This window comes from Ahaetulla prasina, chromosome 1 (genome assembly GCF_028640845.1).
Source record: "Ahaetulla prasina isolate Xishuangbanna chromosome 1, ASM2864084v1, whole genome shotgun sequence".
In the NCBI taxonomy this organism is placed as follows: domain Eukaryota; kingdom Metazoa; phylum Chordata; class Lepidosauria; order Squamata; family Colubridae; genus Ahaetulla; species Ahaetulla prasina.
Genome location: NC_080539.1, coordinates 153735928 through 153754866, shown reverse-complemented (window position 1 = coordinate 153754866; position 18939 = coordinate 153735928). Strand labels below are relative to the sequence as shown.

Here is an 18939-nt window from a genome sequence, read left to right as displayed (position 1 = left end):
TGATAGAAAGGGTACCTCAAAGAGGCATGGAAATGACATCAACAGTCAATAATGACCTGTTTCAGCTAATTCAGGCACAAGTTTAGACAGGTTTATCTGGAAGAAAGCTGATGTATTTTTACATCACTCTTGGCTGACCTTGATCTCATGGCACATCCATTTTGTTTTCTTGGCAATGCTATGGAAACTGTTCTTGCTCTTCTATCATTGTTTTAGGCTGCATTGAAAATTTGATCTTTTTTTTAAAAAAAATCACCTTTATTATTTTTAAAACTAACAATGCAATGAACATATGTCATTCTCCTCCTATCTTCCCCACAACAACTCTTGTGAAGCTGAGACAGGGGAACTGGCCCAAAGTCACCCTGCTGGTTTTCATGTCTCAGGAAAAATCAGGCTGGAAGAAGGCAATGGCAAATCACTTCCATATTATACTGCAAAAGAAAATACATCAGTGTGTCCATTTAGTCACCAGCATCTCCAATTCCACCCAATGAAACCTTTATCTTTATTTTTAAGTGAAGTACTGTGACCCTTGGACCACAGCCATAACACTTTTCAGGCTGAATGAACAAATGGCATTTTTAGGGATGAGATCTGAATTCTCAGAAGTTGGCTTTGTGCTGTTCATTCTTATGTGGTAGGACACTCAAGAGTCCAGAGCTCCATTCCCAGTACTATCTTTTGCCTTATTCCAATTCCTATAAAGTATCTATGTCAGGATATGTAATGTTGTTTTATATAAAAAAATCTGTTTCAAAAGTGAAAAAGAAGAGAACTTCTAGCTACATTTCTGAATAAAAATATTATTGTTGAGCTAGGCTGATATTTATTTAAAATTCTTTTTGATCACAAAACCAAGATACTCCTGTGGTTTATATATGCACGGCAGTTGTGGCCAGTCGGGGAACAATGTTTCTGTTTGAAAAATCTGCGAAAGAATGGAGTAATATCCACTGATGTGCAACTTGTGTGAACACTTCGTTTTAAACTGACTCGTGAAATATCCTTTCAGTGTTTTCTAGAAAGAAATCATGCTGAGTGCAAATTCAAACCATCCAATAATTAAAATATAACACAGACCAACAAGAAAATTCACTTTTATTTCAATCAGCATTTCTTGGCATTAGGCAGATATTAAATAACACTGGAATGCACAAGACTATTAACAGAGATGGGCAGCCATAAATTGGAAGGAGGATCATAGTAAATGCTTGTCAAATTACCTCACCTCACTCAAAAGCCTGTTAAAATGTTGTAGCCATTGTGAGTGGCGCTTCACTGTGAAATACAGAAGCAGAATGATTCCTCTTTAGTCTTCATTAAACACAGTAAATGCTGGAATAATCCACAGTAAAAATGGACAAAGTGTTGCAACCAGTAATTAAAACAGTGATATACCCACAAACAGCTAATCATGCAGTGCCTTAATGGCAACTTGACTATGTATAAATATCATAATCCTTTTCTTAAAAAAATAATAATCATGGACAACTAGAAGAAATGAAGGATGAAGTCTATTTCATATATTAAATATGACCTAAATATTTATGTAAAATATGTGTGCGTATACACACATACACACACACACAAACATACACACACACGACTATGTATATGTATGTGTGTGTTTTATATGTGCATATCTATTTTGTTTCTTAAAAACCGCATGACTCCAGTTTTCTTCCCAATGAGAATTGCTTGCACTGCTATGCAAGCGGCAAGCAATTTTCCTCATTGAGAAAGAAACTGGAAACATGCCATTTTTAAAAAAAAAAACAAAACCTGCTTAATTTATTCCACATTTCATAATGATTTTCTGGGATATAAACTGCCTGTCATTCACTGCTGTCATAGCAGACAAATATTTACGTATGGTATCTTTTCGGCATTACTAAAGTCCTCCATTTAGATAAACCGAGAGGAATACCATTCCCCGTCTTTTAACTTGCATGTAAACATACCCTTCGGTTACACTCAGTGTGTACAGGGAGTCCTAACAATAATGTGCAGTGAAAAAGAGAATTGGGATATTGGAAAGAAAAGTCGTATCACAGCTGATGAGAAAAGAGTGAGGCTCTTTTTTTCCCCACTTGGATACAGAGACAATCCAGCCACGGAGTTTCATCCACTAACCAATGAGGAATGGTTGAAGGCATCCATTACGAGCAAAGCTTGAACAAGCCAGTAATTTTCTTCTGCAAACTGTCCAGAGTTTCATTAAAACTGACTTGCGCTGCTTGGATCACACTGTAACAACCGCACAATGGAGGGATCACTCTTGGCACCTTTTATAAACTCTTCGAGAGATAGTTTACCTTGAAGGGAACAGAGATAGACAAAATTGTACATCTGATCTGCTGCACAGGAAATATAAAGAGCAGCCTGTTCATTTCCAGCTGGTGTAAAAAGAACTGTGGATGAGATTTGATAGACTGCCAAAAAGATACCCACCCTTGTTCCAAAGAATCAAAAATGCTGTTCGGTGTGTGTGGGTTAGCTGAGGAAACTCTGATATAATGTAGACTTCCGAAATACAATCAGAATAAGAACCAGACAAAATTATCACATCCTGTTACAATTCCAAAGCTCTCAAGAAAAACGTAAAACCTTGAATGAAAATGACATGAAAACAAGCATAGCCTCAGGGCTGATCTGTTGCTTCCTTTAGCTCAGGTCTTGCTGAAGGGCGGACTTGAAAAATGGCAGGCGACTGAATTTCAGGCAGACACATTTTTGAACTCAATACGATTTCCTCCCTGAGCTACATTAAAACATTACAAATCTTTGATGCCAAATATTTGAAATTAAGTGAACATTACAGTCTAAGCTAAGTGAGTTGGTTTATGGACTTGTCTATTTCAAGATATTGTTCCTCATAAAAAAACTAGATATGGGTGGGACAAATGGCTTCCATTGCTATTAAGTCAGGTCAGAATTCTGTATTATGAAAAACATGAGAATGCCACTGTTGGAAAAACATTTTTCAATCTTCACTCATTCTCAGGCAACATGCAGAATGCATTTTCTTTGAAATGTTGTGAGTTTATTGATCAAGATTCTGAATTACTGCTTCAAAGTCTTTGGCTCCCATTGGAAAGGCAGACAATGGCGAAAGGTAACAAGCCCCTACCTTCTCTTTGAAATATTCTGCCCTAAAGTATTGTTCTTTCTCATTTCCTAATTTCTTAGATGAGCAAAGAGAAAGAAGCAGAGAAATGCGATATATTTCTAGGATAATTTGGACAAGCACAATAAGCTTTTATAAACATAGTTCTTTTGAGGAGACCATCTCTGCTTGAACAAATTCTCTAGGCCGGAAATAGTAACAATGCACGGATGCATGACTGGAGGTGGGTGACCATCGGAACTTCAAATCTGGATCCTAACTACCCCTTAGGTAGGCCGATCAGAATTTCAAATGGTAGCTAAGCAACTGGTTGCAACTTAAGGACTACCTGTACTACGTTCTGGGTTCCTATTTTTTTCTATCATATTACGAGAAAACAATGATTTTCAGTGATCACATTGACTTTAATGGTTTGTGCATATTTTTCCTTTTATTTAAGTTCTCTCACAAATGAGTTAATTAGAAACAGGCAAGCTATTTGATGCTTTTCCCAGATGCATTTATGCAGCATATTTGTCTCGAAAGAGATTGTAGTTGTAAAATATGCATGCTCACAAAGCCCTCCAAAGAACACAAATATCAATCATCAACTAGTTAAGATTTCTGCTTCCTGGGCAATCATCTCTCACTTTTAGGAGGGAGCAACAGCCAGCAGAAGTTTTCAATGAGAACCATATTTGAACCATGACATTTCTATCATTGTTTCCTGACAGGGAATCAAAAGTCAGTCTACATCGTTGCTGTGATATAGATAGACCAGTCTGAACTAAAATCCCCCACTAGTGCTAAGGTATTCTTCTCCCCAAAATGACTATATCTAGTCTTGGCAGGAAAGTAAGAAACCTATGGTTTGTGTGTGTGTGGGGGATTGTCTCTTTGAATGGGCTGCATCTTCCTTGATACAGCTCAGATTAATCTCAGCAAAACTTAACAATGGCTGATCAAGTTATCAATGCTCTAAATAGTATTATGAATATATATTAAATCCTTCTAGAATTAGGGTATCTGATAGACTTCTCTTGTGAAGAATACAAATGCCTTTCCTATTTTACTGTTATTTTTGTTGCACTATTAGTAGTGTACATATTTTCTCATATCTTTAGATCTTCTGACATATTTTTAGAGATCAAGTGTTTCAACAAAGAAAAAAACACCAAGGTACTATTCTGTTGTTGATGTAACAACAACTACTTTCCCATTTGGACATCTCAGTGCATGTTTTAGCCCCTCTACCCATCTTGCTGCAGGTACCTAATACTTATTTAACTGTAGTAGTGATGTGCTCATGTCAAGAGTCGCAGGGCAGATAAGCTGATTGCACACTAAGGCAGGAAATCTGTTGCCCTGCCAACAACTCCCAACATTTTTCATCATTTGTTAGTTGAACTAAGATTAGTTGGATGAAGTATTGAAGTTGAGACTTGAAAGTGACAAAACCTCACCTTTGTTTCAGAGGGCATTGGACAACAATGGCAATAGGTTGCTTCAAAGAACTCATTTCTTGTTATACTTTGAGATATTAGTATCTTTTGAATCATTGGCTGAGGAAATAGTGCCCAAAAAACCCCCCACCATACCAGCTCATAGTAGGGTACTTCTTTTTAATACATTTACATGGAAATAGACACATGTACTGCTAGCAGGCAATACTGAGGAAACATTTCTACTTTGACCCACTATTGAAAAACTGCAGGAACCTATTTCAACACCAGTGATTCCATTAAGTAGCCTCCACACTACAAAGAACATTAGCTTTCCTTTTTCTTCTCTCCTCCTCCTACCTTTAATGGATCAAAGGTTCTGAAGCAAGATACTGCTTCCAAAGGCAACCTCTACAGTATTTTTCTGTTGCAAAATACAGTAGATAAAAGGAGAAATGCTATCTTTGCTTTTAGTGATCCTGGAGGAACAGAGATAAGGGTTGCCAATCTGAAGTAACATGGTGATCTACAATTTTAATTGCTCTTTGAAATTCTAATGGACTTCCGTTCAAAATTCCTGCAAATCAACTTATCTTTCCTATTTGTTGAGTTAAAAAACCTGCAGCTAGAATGAGCTGTACAAATTAGAATAAATGTAGTACTTTTCAATAATTTATTTCTGTTGCAAAAACATTTATCTGCAAAATTTTATATGGCTTGGCAGAGACTGTCAGTGGAAGAGAAAAGCAGAATGCAAAAGAAAAAGGTTAATCTCCGGAAAATAAGTGTGCACAGAGATGAGTTTATAAAGAAGGGAAGTCTTTAGTGGTCAGGTTTTAGGACCAGAGACTTTATAATTTTATAAATGCAACAATTTCTCCCTGTGAAGATTTCTTCACTCTAGATTAAACAGTTTTAAACAGACGTCCACTACCATTATCCCTATCTTTGGTAAGCACATCGCAAAAGTTTATTGCAGAAACCTACCATCATTATTGGTATCCATCTGTCTGAAGATTTTATCTGTTCGTTTCTCTGGAGTTGATTCATCCTCTGGCATTTTCATGACTGAAGACACCATTTTATAGATTGCCTTTATAGGGATAGCAATATATATATATATATATGAAAACAGGTTAAAATATTGTTTGGAAATCCAAACATAAAAAACAAAACAAAATAAAACTGACAGGCCATTACAGTGAAATATACTAAAACATACAAAACAAGTACTGAAAGAACCCTCAAAAAGTTCTGCATTAAAAAAATAATCCTATGCTGTGATTTGCATCTAATATATTCCCATATTTCGTTGTATGGGTATACTGTACAATGTCAATAAACTATTAAATTGAATTAAATATTCTGCATGTATTGATTTATATATGAAGTATTTACTTATTAAGGAGAACAGATGCACACTCTTCATTGGCATTCTGTAAACAAATTCATTTCTGTTTTTCAAACAGCTTCTATGTCCTTTCTTCTGTAGCTGAGTTGCCATTCCATTCTGTTGGGAGATTAACTAGCAATATTTCCTTTCCCTACAGTTATTCTACCTGCACTGTAGGGCTTTTCACATCCTTTCACATCCCATTTTTCCCATTCTCATTCATTTTTGGTTTGCTAAATGTCTCTATCACTTTTTCTGCCTTCATGCCAGCTAAAATAATGTTTGCCCTCTGGACTGTATTCATTCAAAATATTACACTGTTTTCTCCAAAGTTCATCCTTTCTTTTTCTATTATTAACATTCACTGATGTATGACATGACCTAAAGTATGAATTCTTCTTTCATGCACACTTACAATAGTCTAGAAGACATCAATTCATACTTCAGTCCTTTTGTTCACAATTGAATCTACAACCTCACTCCAGGTTTTCATCAACATCATTCTATAAAATCAGGTCACTTAGTTCAATTCTATTACATTCTTCTCTTTCCTTTCCTTTCCAACAAATAATATATCTGTTTTTCCTTCACTTTATTTGTAAATTCATGCTCTTTATCATTTCTTATCATTCCAAGTCTCAATGTTCCATATGCCATGAATTTGACAAGATGAACCCAATGGGATTAAACTCTGCCACAAATCATGGCTTTGTTCAATCAACATTTTCATTTAAAATTTTCAATAAATAAATGAAGGAATATGCTAAATTATCAGCCTTCATCGTACATGTGTTACATGCAGTATTTCCAGATAAAGCTAAGAACAGAACCAATAAGTGTTGGTACATAAATACCAGAATACTGTACATCTAAAGTCAATGTTAACCAAGTACACTCATATCTCTGTATGCAAAATAGGATCTGTAATCTGATGACTACTTTACAAGTCAACATACTGTTGCCTGCATCTCACTTACTTCGAGATACAGATAGTCCTTGACTTATGACCACTTGTTTAGTGATCAAAGTTACAACGGGATTGAAAAAAATGACAATTTTTCACATTAAAAATTGTTGCAATATCCCGTGATTAAAATTCAGATGCTTGGCAGTCGGCATGTATTTAGGACCCTTGCAGCGTCCCAGGGTTATGTGATCACTTTTTGCAATTTTCTAACAAGCAAAGTCAATGGGGAAGCCGGATTCACTTAATCATCATATTATTAGCTTAACAGCTGCAGTGATTCACTTAACAACTGTGGCAGGAAAGGTCATAAAACGGGGGCAAAATTTACTCCATGACTGTCTTGTTTAGCAACAGAAATTTTGGGCTCAATTGTGGCCATAAGTTGAGGACTATCTGTATATGCATGTACGACACATGTAGAATGCCAAAAGGAACTTCATCTGAAATATACTCCAAGGTCAAGATTATGGATAGCAGTCTTCCCAAAATTGGTGCTTTTTAGATCTACTGGGGATAGTTTACAGTCAGCATGGCCCATATATCCCAAGTGCACCAGGCTGAAAATGGCTGCTATACTTGCCTTCAGGTTAAATAGCTGAAAAAATTGGATTGCACTAGATCATCTTAACATTTAATTAAATGCTTTAACTTTTTTGTTTTTGTTTTTTGTTGCTTACCTGCACTATTTCAAGCATTTCAGCACGGCTAATGTAACCATTGCCATCAAGATCATACATGCTAAATGCCCATTTCAGCTTCTGTTCGAGCTTTCCTCGAGATGTAACACTTAGCGCAATTATAAATTCCCGAAAGTCTATCGTCCCATCACTATTGGTGTCAAAAGTGCGGAACACGTGTTCTGCAAATTTTGAGGCATCCCCATATGGGAAGAAATTAGCATATATCTTTTTGAATTCATCAACAGTCAAATGGCCAGTCGGGCAATCTTTTAGGAAGCCTTTGTACCACTCTTGGAGCTCATGGTCTGTGAATTCAGTGTTCTCTCGGAGATCCTGCAGCACCTCAGGTCTCAATTTACTGTTCTGTTTTCCCATTTCTGTTCCTGGTTATTATCTAAGAGCTGAAAACAAGACAAAAAAAATTAGTTGATTCTTCTCACAGCTGAAATTCAAAATGCAGCTCTATTAAGCAATGTACACAGGAGAAGGGATGAAATAGGTTCTTTATAATATTCTGCATTTTCAATGATGCTTATTTGAAATAAATTGGATGGATAAATGGTTTCTTCAGAAGGAATACTGTACATTTCTTTCCCCGTTTTCCTTGAAATGCATTGTTGTACGGAAGGTTATTACAGCATACGAGGGGGGAAAAGGAAGGTAATACAGAAGACCATACAACTACATTCTTGTTTTATTAGTATACAATATGTAGTTTGTTTTCATAATTGGCCTTCCACCAAATAATAAATACAATCGAGAGAGTCCAGAGATAATTCACAAGAAGAGTCCTCCACTCCTCTGCTCGCAATAAAATTCCTTATGTCACCAGACTCCAAATTTTGGGCTTAGACAACTTAGAACTATGTCAACTTCAGTCTGACCTAAGCGTAGTACATAAAATTATCTATCACAATGTCCTACCTGTCAATGACTACTTCAGCTTCAACCACAACAATACACGAGCAAATAATAGACAAAAACTCAAGGTAAACTGCCAAACTCGACTGCAGAATATATGACTTCAGTAATAGAGTGGTCAATGCCTGGAATGCACTATCTGACTCTGTAGTTTCTTCCCCAAATCCCCAAAACTTTAACCTTAAACTGTCTACTGTTGACCTCACCCCATTCCTAAGAGGTCTGTAAGGGGTGTGCATAAGAGCACCTGCAAGCCTACCGTCCCTGTCCTAATATTCCTTTTTATTTACTCTTTTCATGTATTCAAATTATGTTTATATTTTTTACCTATTATCTTATATATGATTGACAAATAAATAAATAAAATAAATAATAGCACCCACCGCAAAGGGATTCTTGATCTAGTAAAGTTTTAAGCAATGAAGAGAAGAGGCAATTTTTACAAATGCAGTGCAGCCTCTTTGGCATTGCCATTACCATTACCATTGTTAACAGAAATCTCCCTTCATAAAGCAACAAAGCAATATCAGAAAACCTTCTGCAAACACAAATTGCAAATTCCATTCCAACCTTTTAGTGAAACAGCTAGAAAGGCCATTTTGTTGCCTCTCCATTGCCAAACCCTCTGCACACATTATCCTCATGATTACAACCCTTTTGAACAGTAATTCCTCATTTCTTTTCCTAAATGCAGCCTTCATCCGTGCCAAAAGAAAAAAGAAAAAAAGAAAAGAAAAAGAGAGGCTAAATGGAATTTGTACATGCTTGCTTTAATTAATTCTCATATTTCTCTCTACATAATATATTTAGAGAGGTTTATTGCAGCTCTGTGGCCAAATATTTTCTTCATTTACCACTGTTTTATAGAAGCATAATATTCTAGAAGCTTTATTTCATTAGAATGTTTTTCTTGGACACAAGGCCCGAGACTGACAGTATACAGTGTTCCCCGGCTATTTCCAAGACCAAAATGCATACAGTGGCCTATCTCCTCCATTTTATCCAACAACTACTTCCATAGTGTTCCAGTTCATCATATTAAGATATTTATCAAATATCAGATTTTTCCATTGTTCTCTATTCTACTTTGGGTAATATATCCACTCTTTTAGCCAAATACTTTAGAAATGTTTGGAAAGTTGTTTTAAGAATTCCAAAACAAGTAAGCGAGCTGCAAGAAAAACAGGAAATAAAAGGAAACCTGAAAAAGCTACCAAAAGGCCACCCCACCCCCATTTTTTAATACAGCAACTCCCGGTCCTCACTATTTCAAGCAGTTTTTCTTGGAAGATGCATTCATGAGCCTAAAAAGTGATTTGGATAGCTAAATATAGATTTTAAAACATCACAATATTCCTGCTATTAGGAAAATATAATAAAACAGCTTGAATAGGGAGCCGATGAACCTAGACTGTTAGAACGTATTAAAGATTCCTACAGTATTTGTGGTCTTGACATAACCATTTGCAGAAAAAAAAAACATATATATTGAAGCCTGAGAGTTGGTTCAGTTTGGTGCACGGTTACTTTATGTTCTTTTTAATATAGGTGGTCTTGACCTGCCCATCAGAATCGTAACTTGTGATAATTGTAAATTGGGCCACTCATGTGACCAATCTGATTGCAACCATTTTTGTGAGGCTATTAAGCAAACCAACAGCTCACCATGGCTCAGTTTGCCAAAATCCAGAAGTAAATGCCAGTTTTTGGCAAAACTGTCATAAACAACAGCTGTATCACCGTGGGATAGTACAAACAGCTCTACATGTGGCCTGGTTGACAAGTGTTCAAAGTGCACTTGTGTGACCTTGGAGAGTGGAATTTTGAACCCAGGTGATAAGTAACTGCAGGGAGATCTTTCATAACTTCACGTGGTCTCTAAGCTTCTGGTCATAAGTTGAGGACTATCTGTAGTTTGGTTTTAGCCATGTGGCAATTCCCCCAAAGTCTGACCAAACCATCTGCTATAGCTTCCGTTGCTGAAGCAAGACATTCTGACATGATGTGTTTGAAGATGGGAGGGAAACAGGCCGACTGGAAACCAGTTGCCTTCCCAGAGCTCCTCCTGCCACATGGCTGAAATAAGTCCAGCAAAGGGGAAGTGGCTTCCTTCTGCTGCTGCAGGGGGAGTAAGGAGCAGAGAAGGGGAAGGAAGGTTTTTCTCTGCTACTTGCCTCTCTGCCCCATCCTGGCCAAGCACAGATTCTCTACCTCTTGGCCAGCGATGTCGTCCAGGGAAGACGAAAAGAACGGGAAAGGTGGAATATCTGCGCTTGACCAGCATGGTGGGAGAGAGGCGGGTAGGTAGGAGAAGAATGAGGCAGAGAAGACAAGCAAGGTAAGCAGTGGTAAAATCATCAGGATGAAAAGAAGAGCAGGCTGTGCAGGATAACCTTGTGGAAGGTATTTTCGAAAGTCAAGATTCCCGATCCTGACTTGCTAGAGAAGTTCTGGTCCGACAGCCAAAAAAGAAAACGCCACTGAAAGCTCATGGCAATTAGGTCTAGGACAACTCCCCACGGCCAACTTGCCACGGGACAATTCGCAGCGGCCAACTCATCACAGAACAATTTATTACGGGACAAAAGTTACATAATATCGAAGAAATGGTGGAATATAATCATTAAAGAAAGAATGCAAAAGGAGGGACAAAATGAAATGAGAATGACACAAATTAAAATAATTTAAAAAGTAATTTTAAATAATTAAATTAAATTGTTGAACTGCCTCACAGCGAGTTGGTTATAGCAAGTTTGATGAACGTATCTTTTCTTTTATGAACGTACCTTGATGAACGTATCTTTTCTTTTATGTACACTGAGAGCATATGCACCAAGACAAATTCCTTGTGTGTCCAATCACACTTGGCCAATAAAAATTCTATTCTATTCTATTCTATTCTATTCTATTCTATTCTATTCTATTCTATTCTATTCTATTCTATTCTGTGGAGAGTTGGCCTTGACGAACTGGCAATGGTAACTTGGCTGCAGAAAGTTGGCCATGGCGAGTTGTCCCATTCTGTGTTATAGGAGAGGGACAATTGGGAGCCCTGCAGGTCCCCAAATTACTTCAGATCCCTTCTCTGTATGACATAGAGCCTATTCCTTGTTCTAATGGAAAATATCATTTTCCAGTTGGATTACTTTGATTCAGTTTGGCTATGTGTAATGGTATATGGAAATGGCCTTGGGAGTGGAGGAAGAGCCCCAGACTAGTCAATGTTCAGATGAGGGGCAATTAACTCTGCAGCAGCAGTGTGGGTGTGGCAAAGTCTCAGAAGGGACCCTCTCTAGTTTCTTGGATTGTAAAAGCCATGGGGGAAGAGATGCACTTTTAGACTTGCAAGATTCTATTAATGCAATCTTACAACAAACAGAGCTAGCACTCCTGGATGTACTTCTTATCTGGACTATCTGACAATGCTGACATCATGTCTCAGTGGCAGATTGGCACCAAGATGGAGGCTCTGTTGTGAGGATACGTCCTCAACAAACAATAAGCAGGTCACGTCAATATCACAGCAATTGGCAGATGCCCTCACGCATAAATATTATGCTCATATCAACCCACATATCCTGTAGAGATGGTGACAAAAATCATACAATTAGACATGTGCATACATGCTTTTCCATTCTGGATGCCAACCAAGGGATTACTAATTGACTCCTCTTGCAACAAGTTTTGCAAATGCATAGTATGGGCCTGCAAGCCACAATTATGACACAACTGGATCTTCCCAGTGATTCAGTGATGCAAAGGGAGAGGTAGCCTTTGCAGAAGGATAACCAGCCATGGCATGCCACTGTTCTGGCACCCGAACCCAGTGATCAGAAGTAGAAAAATTACACCATTCCTTAAATACAAATCAGTCTTAATTTTTCTAAACCTTGCTGAGAAGGGATTACATGTTGCCAATATGTGCTATCCAGTCTGACACTGAAATCAGTGGAGAAGGCGGCCTTGGAGTGGGGGTGGGAGATTTGCTAGTCCTTCTACAATGTCAGACAACTCATCAACTAGAGGCAGCAACACATTCTATCCTGTTTGTAAGGGTTTCATTATTTTTCAGTATCATGCCAAATCTAATATCCTAGAAAAGTAAAAGGAGTAAGAGCGTACTTATTCAGCAGGTTTTCATTTATTTTTATTTTTTAAGTTGGAGCAGATACCTGCTGAATAGGTTTAGCAAATTAAAAGATTTTGCTGGACAGTTTGGAGGCCCCAGGGCTATCTTCTTCTCATCTCTGCTATATCTGCTTTAAAAGAAATAAGATGGAATATTTGTTTTTAAAAAAAATATTGTAGTGAATCCTTGAAACCATCCAGCTGAAACTTGGCAGAGTTAATGTCCCCTAAAGGTTCAATTCCCCTGCTGTTTCTGACCGTTCATATATTTAGCTGTGACTTCTGTTTTTATGTTTTCTCATTACAACTTATCAGTGAATCTTTTTTTTCTCTCTTCAAATTGAGTCTCAGCTTGAATTAATTCAGGTTGACATTTCTGAATCTCAAATCTTTAATTCAAACTGAATTGGAGTGGATTCCATTCAATACTGTTCTAAAAAGTTCCTGGAGAAAAAAACCCAAAAGTTTCTGATTTCAAACGCAGAGGACAATCTCTGCATGATCCATCCAATCAAGCAGACAGTAAGAAAGCAAATGCATGTCTGTTATTTAATTGTGATAATTCCATTCCTTTCCGCATTAATTTCATCCCTTTCAAGATTCTGAACAAGACTTTGTTGTTGGGTGATTATAGATGGATCCAACATGATGACGACGACGATATCCATTCAGTTGTGTATGACTCTTGGAGATTCTATGGGCTAGGTCTCTCCACATCTTCTGATCTTGCATTACTTGAGTTTTTCTATGCTCTGGCTGGTGTCAGCTTTGATGGCCTAGTTTCTTTTTACCACTAACTCTTCCAAACATAATTGCTTTCTTCAGTGAATTCCCCTGGATGACATGGCCAAAATAAGTGAGATGCAGTAGACATGTATACATGAGATATACAACAGTAAACATAAGATAAAGTCACAAATCAACAAGACAAAGTAATGCACAGAGCACTGTAATGCAAGTTCTGCCCTTCTGGACATGTATACACAAAGCCAAAGGGGTGGGAACAGTGGTGGGTTTCAATTTTTTTTACTATCGGTTCTGTGGGCGTGGCTTGGTGGGTGTGGATTGGTGGGCATGGCAGAGGAAGGATACTGTAAAATCTCCATTCCCTCCCCAATCCAGGGGAAGGTTACTGCAAAATCCCCATTTCCTCCTGATCAGCTGGGACTCGGGAGGCAGAGAATAGATGATGGCGGGGCCAGTCAGAATTTTTACTACCAGTTCTCTGAACTACTCAAAATTTCCGCTACCGGTTTTCCAGAACTGGTCAGGACCTGCTGAAACCCACCTCTGGGTGGGAACTTGAACTATGATCCTTTCCCCATTTTCACGGCTTCCTACCAATGCCAATGGTTGGATCTTGTGCCCATACTTCTGGGTTCTACTGCCAAACCTCAATCCAAAAGATTAAAAGCCACTTCAGATGCTGCACTGTGAATTTCTTTTGGAAAGAAAAATCCAAAGAGCGTTAGCAATCCCAATTCCATCCAATATGATGAAATTCCCCAGTATTTATAGTTTAATCGTATCAGTATCTATAGACTATCCAGTGTAAACTAAGCTTACATAATGATTACCAGCCAATGTAATATGCGGAGAAGCAAAGAAAGATGAAAGAAGCTTATAGCCCTCTAAACTGTAAAAAGGGGGAGAAGCGCTAATACGAGATAATGACATAACTGGAGAGGACTATCAGAAATTGCACCCTCTGTACACAATCTGTACTCTACTAACGATTTTTCTCAGAGACTGAAAGAGAAAAAGCAACCAGCTGCTCATTAATAAAACACATCAGGTTTAAACAGAAACCTGTGTTTATCTCATTAGCTACTTCTGTGTTGGAGGGAAGCATAAATACTACAGTCTTCTTCCTTTATTTCTGATCATTGTTTGCTCTAGTAGAATTTTTCTTGCTTCCAAAATGTTGAAATGTTTAAACTAGGCTCCCAGCTGGTAGAGCTGTAAGCCACGTAAAGAGCACCGAGGCGCTTTCCAGCTAATTGCACATACTGACAGCTAGGCAAATGCTTGCTCCCTATCTTTATTTTACAGTACTGCACCATATACGTTGTTTTTGCAGTGGGACAATGTAGGAAAGAAGCCAACCCAGTCAATTCTCAAAGCTTTTGAAGGGTAGCTAGATGAATGAGAAAAATAATAAGGTAAACCAATGAAAACAGTGCACAAATGGTTTTGAAACAGATCAGTTTTTAAAGAGAGGGAAATGACGGGCATTTACTGTTTCTTGGAGAACTACTTTGGTGAAGTCAGTGGTGGGTTCTAACCAGTGTTACCACCGGTTCGCTTCGTGCATGCACTTTGCGCACAATCGCGCGCGCAAACTTTGCTTTGCTTGCATGTGCGCCAAACTCGCGCTTTGTGCAAGCGCACTGAATTGCTGAACAGCTGAGGCATGGCAATCCACTCTGCCGCGCCTTTCAGCTGGGCTAAAAACAAAGGAATAAAGGTAGGTATAGCACAGGGGCAGGCGGGAGGGCCCAGTTGATGGTCAGACCGAACCGGTTCGCTCTCACATCAACATTTTCGCTACTGGTTCTCCCGAACCGGGAAGAACCGGTAGCAACCCACCACTGGGTGAAGTGGTTAGAGATTAAAAGCCACTTCAGATGCTGCACTGTGAATTTCTTTTGGAAAGAAAAATCCAAAGAGCGTTAGCAATCCCAATTCCATCCAATATGATGAAATTCCCCAGTATTTATAGTTTAATCGTATCAGTATCTATAGACTATCCAGTGTAAACTAAGCTTACATAATGATTACCAGCCAATGTAATATGCGGAGAAGCAAAGAAAGATGAAAGAAGCTTATAGCCCTCTAAACTGTAAGAAGGGGGAGAAGCGCTAATACGAGATAATGACATAACTGGAGAGGACTATCAGAAATTGCACCCTCTGTACACAATCTGTACTCTACTAACGATTTTTCTCAGAGACTGAAAGAGAAAAAGCAACCAGCTGCTCATTAATAAAACACATCAGGTTTAAACAGAAACCTGTGTTTATCTCATTAGCTACTTCTGTGTTGGAGGGAAGCATAAATACTACAGTCTTCTTCCTTTATTTCTGATCATTGTTTGCTCTAGTAGAATTTTTCTTGCTTCCAAAATGTTGAAATGTTTAAACTAGGCTCCCAGCTGGTAGAGCTGTAAGCCACGTAAAGAGCACCGAGGCGCTTTCCAGCTAATTGCACATACTGACAGCTAGGCAAATGCTTGCTCCCTATCTTTATTTTACAGTACTGCACCATATACGTTGTTTTTGCAGTGGGACAATGTAGGAAAGAAGCTAACCCAGTCAATTCTCAAAGCTTTTGAAGGGTAGCTAGATGAATGAGAAAAATAATAAGGTAAACCAATGAAAACAGTGCACAAATGGTTTTGAAACAGATCAGTTTTTAAAGAGAGGGAAATGACGGGCATTTACTGTTTCTTGGAGAACTACTTTGGTGAAGTCAGTGGTGGGTTCTAACCAGTGTTACCACCGGTTCGCTCTCACATCAACATTTCCGCTACTGGTTCTCCCGAACCGGGAAGAACCGGTAGCAACCCACCACTGGGTGAAGTGGTTAGAGATTAAAAACCAGGAGACCCTAATTCTTCTGGCTTGGGCACTAAAGCAGTTGGGTGACTGTGGGCCAATCACTCTCTCTCAACCCTGGGAAGAAGGCAAGGGCAGAGCACTTCTGAAAAAAAACTTTGAACCTTCTATATGTGTCCCGCTAGAAACCTCATGATCCCAGCAGATAGCATACAACTAAACTTGGCTTAAAACTAATTGGGGAACTGTGTTATATTTTCATTCATGTTGATAAAAATCAGCCAGAGGGAAAAATGGGAGGGGTAAAATATTTACATATTTTAGTGAACTACAATGGAAGGTCAAGATTGACAGTTACCCAAGGGAAGAATGTGGTTGTTTCTAACGCAAATATCCTCTGTTTTGTTCTAATTTTGGTTCACCACGAAACACACATTGGTAGCTTCTCTTTTTTTATGCTGTTCTAAATCCATTTATATACATTAAATGATCAGCTGTGGCTTTTACGTCTTATATATTTATTAAACTTCTCTGAGAACAGGGGAAGGGGAAGGAAAAAACCCCGATCAGGGTATAAACAGTTTAATGGAGTTGGAAGGACCTTGGAGGTCTTCTAGTCCAGGAGTCTGCAACCTTAAACACTCAGAGCCATTTGGACCGTTTCCCACAGAAAAGAAAAGTTCTGTCCAGTTGAGAATTATCTTCTGTTTTTCAAATTTGTTGTACATGGCGATTTGCCCTTCAAGTTGGCTGAAGCTCAGTTAATTAACTTTATTTATCTAGTTAGAGGATTTAGGAGCTTCCTCACTCCAGAGGTTCTAGATAAGATATTCTTATTGCATCTACAGTTAAATTCCTCCTTGCCAATGTAGGCCCAAAGAAAATTTAACCTTATCTATTTTTTTCAACATATACTTGTTTTTCACATTCCTGTGGTACTATCATTCATTATTGTTACAGTTTGCTACAGTAGTTTTAATAGGGCTAATACATCGTGTTCCTAGGCAGGTCCAAACCACACTTACCCTGTGACCTCTGAGTGTGCAGCATGTGCCCCACTCACCGGTAGTTCTTTGAATCACAGTATTTTAGTGGAAGGAAGCATAACTCCAAGGGGGGCAAACCCAGTTCTTGTGCTAACTATGGTGAAAAATGACATCATTTATACTGGGGAATATGTCTGTGAAATATCATTTTAATACAAGCACCAGATTAAATAGCTTAAACTACAATTCTCTGAGCTGTGGTCCTGGGCTGGGATCTTTTGACTAGCCCAAAGTTATTCATGGACCTCCTATGACAGAAGCTTGATTCTCAAGATATTTGGAGTTGTTTTGATGCTGTTTTTGTGCTCAGTTTATCATTCTGAGGGGGCCAAGAGACTGTTGCTATCGCTTCCTTTTACACACAGGATCTATCACGGTGCAGCCTTTCTAGAAAACAAAACTTTCTGATCTGGAAAAAAGTGGGGTGGGGTGGCGGAGAGAATTCCCTCATGAGTTTTCCCATGGGACAAAAGTGGAAACGGAAGCATGGGAAGGCAGCATTTTTGCAAACTACAAAAGTGACATTTTAGAATTGAAGAACAGGGAAGGGAAGGAAAAAACCCCGATCAGGGTATAAACAGTTTAAATCCATTCATTCATCCACTGAAGTAGATACCAGGTCTCAGTCACCTGCCATCATGGGCTGGTTTATACTGTCTGGCAGATATACATAGGTACAACAGGAAAAAGCTCTTGATCGGCTGAGAAGCTGTTCTGTACTTCCAGTGTAATTTTGGGGTTAATGGGAACTATATTTTTATAGGAGAAGCACAGAAAAGAAAAGTTCTGTCCAGTTGAGAATTATCTTCTGTTTTTCAAATTTGTTGTACATGGCGATTTGCCCTTCAAGTTGGCTGAAGCTCAGTTAATTAACTTTATTTATCTAGTTAGAGGATTTAGGAGCTTCCTCACTCCAGAGGTTCTAGATAAGATATTCTTATTGCATCTACAGTTAAATTCCTCCTTGCCAATGTAGGCCCAAAGAAAATTTAACCTTATCTATTTTTTTCAACATATACTTGTTTTTCACATTCCTGTGGTACTATCATTCATTATTGTTACAGTTTGCTACAGTAGTTTTAATAGGGCTAATACATCGTGTTCCTAGGCAGGTCCAAACCACACTTACCCTGTGACCTCTGAGTGTGCAGCATGTGCCCCACTCACCGGTAGTTCTTTGAATCACAGTATTTTAGTGGAAGGAAGCATAAATACTACAGTCTTCTTCCTTTATTTCTGATCATTGTTTGCTCTAGTAGAATTTTTCTTGCTTCCAAAATGTTGAAATGTTTAAACTAGGCTCCCAGCTGGTAGAGCTGTAAGCCACGTAAAGAGCACCGAGGCGCTTTCCAGCTAATTGCACATACTGACAGCTAGGCAAATGCTTGCTCCCTATCTTTATTTTACAGTACTGCACCATATACGTTGTTTTTGCAGTGGGACAATGTAGGAAAGAAGCTAACCCAGTCAATTCTCAAAGCTTTTGAAGGGTAGCTAGATGAATGAGAAAAATAATAAGGTAAACCAATGAAAACAGTGCACAAATGGTTTTGAAACAGATCAGTTTTTAAAGAGAGGGAAATGACGGGCATTTACTGTTTCTTGGAGAACTACTTTGGTGAAGTCAGTGGTGGGTTCTAACCAGTGTTACCACCGGTTCGCTTCGTGCATGCACTTTGCGCACAATCGCGCGCGC

General features: G+C 38.4%; 1 protein-coding gene across 4 annotated transcripts in view; it reads right to left on the bottom strand.

Annotated features, from left to right (window-relative positions):
• Positions 1-1084: 1084 nt before the first annotated feature.
• The window catches only part of HPCAL1 (hippocalcin like 1), a 103506-nt gene continuing 85651 nt past the window's right edge, over positions 1085-18939 (bottom strand). For all 4 annotated transcript variants that reach the window (XM_058178518.1, XM_058178505.1, XM_058178512.1 and 1 more), the window contains 3 exons: positions 7589-7992; positions 5539-5644; positions 1085-2318 (listed from right to left, as the gene is read on the bottom strand). In XM_058178518.1, the coding sequence (XP_058034501.1) occupies positions 2221-2318; positions 5539-5644; positions 7589-7966 (582 nt within the window). In that variant the 5' untranslated portion in view covers positions 7967-7992 and the 3' untranslated portion in view covers positions 1085-2220. The remainder of the gene's footprint in view (positions 2319-5538; positions 5645-7588; positions 7993-18939) is intronic.